Source organism: Trachymyrmex cornetzi, unplaced genomic scaffold (assembly GCF_001594075.2).
Source record: "Trachymyrmex cornetzi isolate Tcor2-1 unplaced genomic scaffold, Tcor1.1 scaffold95, whole genome shotgun sequence".
In the NCBI taxonomy this organism is placed as follows: domain Eukaryota; kingdom Metazoa; phylum Arthropoda; class Insecta; order Hymenoptera; family Formicidae; genus Trachymyrmex; species Trachymyrmex cornetzi.
Window position 1 is genome coordinate 133,452 of NW_017300300.1, and position 10,350 is coordinate 143,801.

General features: G+C 33.1%; 1 protein-coding gene across 1 annotated transcript in view; it reads right to left on the reverse strand.

The window, feature by feature from the left end:
* Positions 1 to 3,820: 3,820 nt before the first annotated feature.
* LOC108769800 (putative protein kinase C delta type homolog) overlaps positions 3,821 to 10,350 on the reverse strand; it is a 37,204-nt gene continuing 30,674 nt past the window's right edge. Inside the window, exon 7 of the mRNA XM_018521001.1 lies at positions 3,821 to 3,973. Coding sequence (XP_018376503.1) covers positions 3,891 to 3,973 — 83 coding nt within the window. The 3' untranslated portion in view covers positions 3,821 to 3,890. The remainder of the gene's footprint in view (positions 3,974 to 10,350) is intronic.

Consider the following 10,350-nt stretch of genomic DNA (forward strand, 5'->3'; position numbering starts at 1 on the left):
ATCATAGGCTGCATGAGATATTGCTGTGGTAGTATAAAAAGACGTATCGATGTGCCGCGCGCGATGCGACATCTAGCGATTTCGTCGGAGTTCGAGCTTTGCTTTAGGATCCCCTTAATATGATAAATATCCGAAGTACATAAATTTAGATCAAACTTCGCAGCATATTGGAATGTTGCGAAGACAAATGCATCTTTTTACAACAGTTGGCACTACTAGTACCAACCATTACAGAAATAGAAAGAATGCTCATATTACCTGCAGTACTCATTATACCCGATCGTACCCTACATAGATCAAGCATTCCTATGATTTTTAATGGTGGGCGATGAAACCGGAAATTGACAGTTTATGTGGCGTTTAGGACCCGTGCTATTTTACTCTATCGTACTGCTTTCATCAAAATAGAAAGAGACACAGGTCCTAAACGCCACATAAACTCAATTTCCGGCTTCAAACTACAGACAAAATGTTTGGTCTATGTATACATGTCGTTGGATAAATCGATTGATGTAGGGAAGAAATACATAGGTAACTGTATTTAAACCATTTGCATATGAAATGCAACAATTCAGAAAAAATATGCATAATTTTATTAATTTTTTATTATATGTAATTATTTAGATGAATTATTCATATTTAAATAAATAAATAAAATATACTACGCCAAAAAATTAAGGGATACTCTATTCTGCCCTCCAAAAATGGACAATTTTCAAGAGAGTGTAACTTTCAAGGGGCGTTTCATAACTGTCCAGAACCGATTTGATTCTCTTTGAAATATTGTTGTTAAATACAAAAAATCTAAATGACATATCTTTTTATACGTGCGGAATCTCATGTTTAAGGAATGGACAGCCCTTTGAAAAAAGAAATGGTTTTTTTCTTTCAAAGCGTACATGGTCGGAAGTATTAAAAAAAATCGGTAATTATTTACTGCAGAGGACTCAGCCCCGATGACTTTGACCTTAGCATACGTTGTCAAAGTTATAATCCTAGGTAACTTTTCCTCAGCAACTAGATGGCGGTTTCTTATAGTTTTTGAGATATTTAGAGTTAAAGTGCAATTCCTTCAATATCATGCGTCTATACGACTTTTTACGCAAAGCGAGTCCACCTCACTTCCCTCCCTCCCCCTCCCCCCTACCATTCCGCACACGGAATGCAAGAGATCCGGGTTCGACTTCCGGCCGAGGTAATATTTTTCGCAACAAGAATTAATTATTTACAGATTTCAATGTTATATAACATTATTAAGATCGTTTCGATGATGCGAATAAGCATCAAAAATTTGTTAAATTGCTAGTCAATTTAACTCGTGATAATACTGCGGTAGTTTAGTAGAGTTAGCGTTTTCAAGACGAAAAATTATTTCGGCGCGCGTTTCTGGGGACTACATACGTAGTATATAAATTCACACAAAAATCACCCTGCTGCAAATTCCCATGGATTTTTTCATGGGTTCCTATAGATGACTATAAGATTCTATAGAAGCTTGTGTAGTTACCTATAGGTATACGTAGGACATCCATAGGAATGCAATAGGTTAGTATAGGTACCCACAGGAATGTGGACAGATGCCTTCATGAGAACTAAAAGGATGTATAGGATACCAGTTTGACGTATAGTAACATGTAGGCGTACGTAAAACAGCGGGGAGGTACCCCATGGAGATTGAAAGTGCCTATAGGCTAGCATAGGATAATGATGTATACACATTTCTGTCCTATATGCACCTACATGTTCCTATACGTCAAGATGCAGTATCCTATAGGCCTTTAATTCTCATAGGCATCTCTTTCGCATTCCTATGGATACCTATACTAACTCGAGAGATAATTCTATAGATAATATATATATATATTCTATAGAAATAATTAAAAATAGTTCAAACTGAATATAATTCCACATCATGAATCTAACAGGATGTTTATATATATATTTTAGGTTAATATTCTTATGGCTTTCACGGCTTTATTGCTTTCTATATAAAGATTATACGTTTGGCGGGTTTTCTCCGTGTCTAGATCCATTCTTGAAATTCCGTTTCGTACTAAATTTCCTATGTCATCCTATATATACATGCTGCGTAAATCCTACAGGTATCTATTGTAAGAAAATTGAGAGGAAATAGACACAACAGAGAAGCTATCAGCGTTAGGGCTGTGTGGCTCATTGGCAAAACGGAAATCTACCAATTCGGAGGAAAAACCAGACCTGGGTTCGAGACGAAGGAACGTCCTGGTATTTTTCTCTGTTGTCATCAATTGTTTACACTGTACAAGCTTCTACAGAGACTGTGTTCCAAAATTTACTGTCAGCACTGAAAATCTATAGTGCACATAACGTAAACTATAGATTTTCAGTACTGGCAGCAAATTTTGGAACAGAGCTAGAATCTTATAGTCTTCTATAGAAACCCATGAAAAAATTCATGGGAATTTACAGCAAGATAGGAGCCTCCTCCCATGGGGACCTGTCGAATTTACCATGGGTACCATTTATAGTCCTCTATAGGAACCCATAAAAAAACCCATGAGTGGGAATTTACAGCAAGATAGAAGCCTCCTCTCATGGGGACCTGTCGAATTTACCATGGATACCTACGGTTAGGCAAACCCATAGGAAAATTCCCCATGGGAATTTGCAGCAAGGCATACAAGCATTTAAGATCCAGCTGACCGTTTAAGCCTTTGATTTCTATAGTTTGTGTTATCACATATACGGTTCTATAATATATTATATTGATTACGAATTAAATTATATAATTTATCTATTGATCTACTTTCCTGATGGAATGATTAAACCTTAGCTCGCCATTGTTATTTTTTATTACCTTCTCGGCCACACCAAATTCTGTGAAACCCTACAACTTTGTCACGCTATACCTTTGAACTAAATGCATATTTTTTCGAAACATGTGAAATCTGTACCTCAAAGTCAGAAAAAGACAGATAAATATAAATCAAATAAAAAATATTTTATTTTCAATTAATTACAATGATTGAAAAAAATTTTATTGAAAAAATTCGCAAAAAATGGTTACTTTATATAAAAATTCCCAAATTTTTTAATCTAAACGTGGAATTTTTTTAGTTGACCTTTTGAAGTAACAAAAAAAATAATACGGTATAAATCGCTCAAAGAAGTATAATTATTTGAAGTATCGAAAATCGACGCTTTTTAAAAATCTACATATCATGATTTTAATAAATAAAATTTTAATATTTAGAACTACTTATAAAATTACCTATAAAACTATTTATCAGTAATTGTGCTTTTTTATCCATTGGTTTCGAAAGCGCCGAAGATTACACCAATGGTTTAGAAGATGATACAGCTTCATCTACAAAAAGTTACTGTTGCAGGCTTATCGTGCCTATGGATAGTTAAAGTTTTTTTTTAACCTCTCAAGCCATCTTAAAATTATATTATAAAAAAGTAACAGCAATGGGAAAAATCACATAAGGTATATTGTCTTCTAGGGTGGTGAGCTAGGGTAAATAATATTTTATAAATACAATAATGTTATTGTATTACAAAGAAATATATATAGGCAAGTTTGATGTATTAATTTTATTATAAAAGAAAATTTTACATATTTTTATTCTACAGCGTGTCTCGAATTTAAATGGCCAAACTTCGAGAGCGTATAGGGGATTGATAAAATAAGAAAAAAAGTCCTTTAGAGATATGTTTGTTTTTGCTTCATTTTAAAGAAAATCGCACAAAAAGATAAAACGTAATTTTTATTTTTGTATTTATTTATTACTTATTAATTCACACTTATTTATTCATGTTGTCACTTGCTTAATGCAGATATTGTTCAAAATATTGGCCTTTTGCAACAATACACGCATTGCATCTTGTACCGATAGTTCGTTTTGCAATCAAACACTGATCTGGTCAACGTAATGACTCGCCGATCCGGCACTCTTCTGTCTGGAAATTGGCACACACTCTTGCACTGCCTCTGAAACATTATCGCTGAAGCAGTGATGCGAATTCCGGGCCGCTTGCAACACGGTTACTAGCATGAAGAGGGCATAAGAAGGTACATACAATACGATAAGTTCATATACGTGTACACTTACGCATGCGTTATGTGTCCGTCTATGCTCTCTTCATGTTAGTAACCGTGCTGCAAGCGGCCCGGAATTCGCATCACTGTGCTGAAATTGTACATGAAGAAAACAACATTCCGAAAATTACGTTTTGTTTCCTTTAGCGATTTTCTCCAAAATAAAGTAAAAACAAGCATATATCTAAGGGCATGTTCGAATTCCCATCTGGATGTTTCCTGGATGTCATGTTATTTTTGTTGTTTAAATAAGGATGACATGACATCCGAGGAGCACTCAGGTGGAAATCAAAACACGCCTTAAAGGATTTTTTTCTTAATTTATCAATTCCCTACAGTTTGACCATTTTAATTCAGGACACCCTATACAATAAATTGTTTAAATGTATTTATTTACGTATAATTTCTAAATATACAATAAACATAAACAATATATATAAGAAAAATATACAAATATTACAAAAGTATAAATAAGGAGCAGACTTTCAAAATATGTTTTTGTCAAAAATTTGTAATTTTTAGAAAACGAGAGAGAAAGAAACTCCGCACACTAGGGAGTTGCCACAGACCTGGAAAACCAGAAAAATCAAGAAAAGTCAGGAAAATTGAAAGTGGTAATGGAAAACCGGGAAAAGTCAGGGAAAAATGTGAAAATCTGGAATTTCGAAATTTGCTCACAATTTCCTTAAATTCCTATTCCAAATAATTGTTAAAATTTTTTAAATATTATATGACGTTTATAGTCAAATACGTTCGAAACCTTTTTTCCTTCTCTTTCACAAACATAAAAAAAATTGTAAAAAATAAATCTCTTTTTGAAGGTCAAGTACCTCACGGAAAATGATGGCTCTGACATATGTCGTAGTGCATATACAAAGTGTCTGGAAATTACCGCCAAATGTTTCGTGCGTGGGTAGAACAGACTATATTGAATCGGAAAGTCCTGTACCATTTTGCGGTGTCAGCAATAGTTAACGAGATATTAATTACTAAAAATTGCAAAATATTGGTCTTGAATAATTTTTTATTCAAATACTATCAACTTTACAGAAAAATGCGAGAGACAAAAATCATTAATTTTCTTCTCAAAAAGTTCTGAGAATTTTTTCAGAATTTTTTAATACCGTATTTTCTTATGTTGGTAAAAATAAGAAAATGCAGTACTAAAAAGTTAATAAAAAATTCTGAAACGTCCTGTACCATTTTGCGGTGTCAGCAATAGTTAACGAGATATTAATTACTAAAAATTGCAAAATAATGGTCTTGAATAATTTTTTACTCAAATACTATCAACTTTACAGAAAAACTGCAAGAAACAAAGATCATTTATTTTCTTCTCATAAAGTTCTGAAAAACTTCTCAGAACTTTATGAGAAGAAAATAAATGATCTTTGTTTCTTGCAGTTTTTCTGTAAAGTTGATAGTATTTGAGTAAAAAATTATTCAAGACCATTATTTTGCAATTTTTAGTAATTAATATCTCGTTAACTATTGCTGACACCGCAAAATGGTACAGGACGTTTCGACTCAGTATAGTCTGTTCTACCCACGCACGAAACATTTGGCGGTAATTTCCAGACACCCTATATATATGCAGTTTTTAGGGAAGTTTGATCTTGCGCGAGCAATATTTAGAATATGAAACGCATCTTGATTTGCTCTAAAGTACAAAAACCCATGTAAAATGGTAATTTAAAAATGGTTATTCCTGCAGATCAAATCATTTTTGGAAAAAAAAACCATTTCAGGACGTTATGAGCCTTGGACAGAAAAATAAAACGACACACTTTGAGACTGATCGGTGATGGACCCAAAAACCCATCTTATTGACCCTTCTCCTTTAAGATGAGATAGGAAAATTATTCGGTCAAATTGTCCAATGATTACATCTTTCTTGTCCTCGATGGAGTGGTTCGAATTGAAGTTAAGATATCTTCCAGAGTTGATAGGTTTTTTTGAAAATATCGAAGATTATTTATTTCTCTTCTATCATTAATCTCACATCTAGGAAGCTAATACCATTTTTATCATCATATTCTACAATAAACTTAATCCTTTCGTCATAAGCATTAAATTTACAGAGTATTGATTCAATTTTATCTTGTGGCGCTGCGAGTATAATATCATCCACGTAACGGTAATAAAACGGTATGAAATCGGAGATTGTAATAAAAATATCATTTTCTAAGTCCTGTAGAACCATGTTCGCTAATATAGGTGATAACGGCGATCCCATGGACATACCGAAATTTTGTTTGAATATTTTCTTGTCAAACACAAAGAAGGTTGAATTTAATATAATTTTAATCGCTTTTATGAATTCGTATTAGGTTTTTAGTTTACACGATATTCCAGTGTTGTTGCGAATAAAACTCCATCTTCGTTCTATGCTTTTTATAGCCAAATCTGAAGGGATATTAGTATACATAGAAATTACATCAAAAGAAATTATTTTATAATTAGGTTCTAGTGTTAATCAGTTTAATTTTTCCACCAAATCGTAACTATTTTTAATATAACTAAAATTTTTTTTGTTGCTTTTCCTTACAATGTCTTTTAAAAAAGTTGCAAGAGGATAAAAAGGACTATTTATGCAGATTACAATTAGTCTTAATGGATTGCCATCCTTGTAAACTTTTGGCAGCCCATAGGATCTCGATGAATCCTCGTCAGATACGAGTATATAAAGTTTTTTATACATAGCCCGATCTACGTATTTTTTATTTTCCCATTTTTTTAAAAGTATGCGAATTTCCGTTGTAATTACATTTATAGGATTTTTATTACAGATTGTGTATGTATTATTGTCAGACAAAATTTCATGCATCTTGGTCTTATATTCGTTTAAGTCTAATATCACCGAGATATTTCCTTTACCTATGCGTGTAACTGAAATCTCAGGATATTCTGAGGTGAATTTACATACTGAAGATGGCCACATCTTGGCCGAAACATTTATGTTTATTATTAGTTTTTGATTGAATTTTAAATATATGACTTTCGCTAACGACATCCTGCGTGTGGCTTTTTTTACTCTTTTATTTATATATTGAATAAAATATTACTTTTATACAATTTTCCCCTTCCAAAATTTTAATATATACTTAAACGTATACGTTGTATCCCACATCCTACAATCAGTAAAGTACTTCGTATTATTGATAATATTACAGAAAATTCACAATAAAATGTCTATCTTTTTTGTAATAATGCATATAATAATAACAAAATAGGAACTTTCTATAATGTGTATTGCAAAGAAATTATGTAATAACTTCGAATTCACCGCAGAATGATGACGTAGGCTTGATGACAATTCTGATTGACCGCTTGACCGTTAGATGATTTTTCTATGCGCATAAGCATACCTACTCTTGTACTTATATCACGGCTACGAGAATGTCCGGCATTTTTCTTCAAAATTATGGAAGAGAGAAAGATATGTGCTATCTCATTCTTACTCACTCAGTGATGCTGTGGTGCTGTAAATATGGCAGCTCTATAAGCTTCATAGTTCCCCACAGATTTCGTACTCATATTCCTGGTGAACATAAGTAAATACGCGGTGAATATAATGAGTGCATTCAGAACACTCAGTGAACGCTCAGTGAGCTCTTTCATGGTCTATATTTTAGAATTTAATGGAATATGCCAATCAGATGAAAGAACTCAATGAATGAATGCACCCAATATATACGTAGTTCTGTGTAGTATTTCTTTTTTTTTCAAATAGAATAAAGAAAGCCATGATCGGTCAAAGTTAGATATTTCGCGCGAACAATACTCGTACATTATATATTCTTTTCATTAAATGAATTTATTTCAGATATGACTGCGCGCCGATAACTTTCGGACTTTCAACAGTCAGTCTGAAACGTTAATAATCCCCCCCTAAATTAGATTAGAAAGAAAGAAAAAAAAATTTATTGCTAAAAATATTACCTCAGGCAGGGTTTGAACCTAGGACTTCTCGATAGAGCCCTATAATATAGGTATTCACATCCGCCATTTTTAGTCCTTTCTCACTCTTTGTTCTCTCTTCAATCTTCTTAGTTTAGCGGCGGAATGGAGAGAGAGCAAGGGATTGAGGAAAGGAGCAAGAAAGTGAGAAAAGGATTAAAAATGGCGGATGTGTATACTCATATTATAGTGCCTTATGGCGGTAGCACACACTCTTGCATAACGCATAATGCATATTGCATAAAGGAATCAACCAATCAAAATTCTTCTTTTCCATGGAATGGGAGGAAAAGAAAGATTCTGATTAGTTGATTCGCTTATGCACTATGCGTTATGCAAAAGTGTGTGCTGCGGCCTTTATTCTCGACTTTCCGGAAAGAGCCAACTCGATCACTGAGGCTTCGGAAATATTCCTCGCAATAATTGATACGTATAGAGAGAACGCGTTATATGGCCGCGTGTGTATAAACATTATAAGATTTAAGAATGACCGTTTATATGAATACATCAAATACGATAAAGAAAGCCATGATCGGTCAAAGTTACATAGATGTTTTGAATAATACATTATTATATTTTTTTTATTAAATCAATTTAGGTACAGTCGAACCTCTATGAAAGTAACTTGTCGGGACTGATCGACCTCCGTAAAAGTAAACAAATGCGCTAACATATGTGCTGGATTACTATATGGGAGGTTAAGACATTATTTTTACGGAAGTTAAAACAAACATGGAAGTTAGCTTTACGGAAGTTCAACTGTAATATTTTTCGTAATATTTTTCATTAAATATCTTTCTTTCTTTCTTTCTTTCTAATCTAATTTAGGGGAGATTATTAGCGTTTCAGATCGACTGTGCTGAAAGTCCGAAAATTATCGGCGCGCAGTCATATCTGAAATAAATTGATTTAAGGGGATGCTGGAGAGACCCAATTATCGACATTGCAGTTTGATCAAAATCTCCGAATTGACTAAATGGAATAAAAAATCCTTTTACAGGATTAAAGTAAACGCAAAATCCTGACGTGGTGCACTGGATTTCATACTAAAATAAAAAAAAAGTTTTTACTTTTTTTCGATTTAGTATAACATCCACTGCACCACATCAGGATTTTGCGTTTACTTTAATCCTGTAAAAGGATTTTTTATTCCATTTAGTCAATTCGGAGATTTTTATCAAATTGCAATGTCGATAATTGGGCCTCTCCAGTATCCCCTTAATAAAAAGAATATATAATATATCATTCGAAACATTTAACTTTGACCGATCATGACTTTCTTTATCGTATTTGATGTATTCATATAATTAATCGGTCGTTTTTAAATCTTATAATGTTTTTATTATTTTACATAATATCTAAGTATAAGTACTTCTTTCTAAGTAAAAATGGTTAGATGCAACAGCACTTTTCTGCAGCAATTCATCGTCAAAAAAGGCTAGATAATGAAATACATTTCAAATAACTGCGGCGAATTGAAGAAAAATGTCGGACCAATCATGAGGCCACGTCGTGATCAGACTCTAATTCAGACCTGTCCAATTTGAGTTCCAAAGCCAAAATGCAAAGCCATTGATGTAAAAAAATTCAATGTGAGTAAGATTTTAAGAACTGCAAAATGTTGATACACATTTAAATGACGCTTATCAACAGTTTACAGTTCCTAAAATCTTATTCACATTGAATTTTTTCACATCGATGGCTTTGCGTTTTGGCTCCGGATCTCAAATTGGATAGGCCTGCTGTAATTATAGGGTCTCTAAGAACTATAAGGGCAATTGGAGCATATTATGCGAATAAACCTATTATCGCTAAATCTAAAAACCGGTATTCATAAGTTTATTCTTATGCTAATATGGTTCTATGATTAGTTTATATCTTAAAATTATTCTTAACCTTTAGCGGCCACACCTCGGCCCGACCACATCGCGGCCACACCGGGGTACATAGCTAAAAAAATTAGTTGTACAAGATATATGGGTATTTTAAGATTTCTAATCGATTGTTCCATGTTTGTTGAACAGTTCTTCAACATTTCTAATGATTTATATTAGTAAATTTATAGATGGCGCTCTAAAAACTGGTCATATATGTGAAAATTCGGCAAAAATGACTTTTCAGAAAAAAATTCATTACTCCGCCATTTTTCAATATTAAGGGCTAAAATTTTAGGATTGTACGCACAAGATACACCACTATCATAAAAAAATAACAGTATACGCCGATCTTTCAAAAAGTATATTTATTTTGCAAAATTACGGTTATGAGGGAAAAATGAAAACGTCGAGAAAACGAACGCTCAAAGCGCC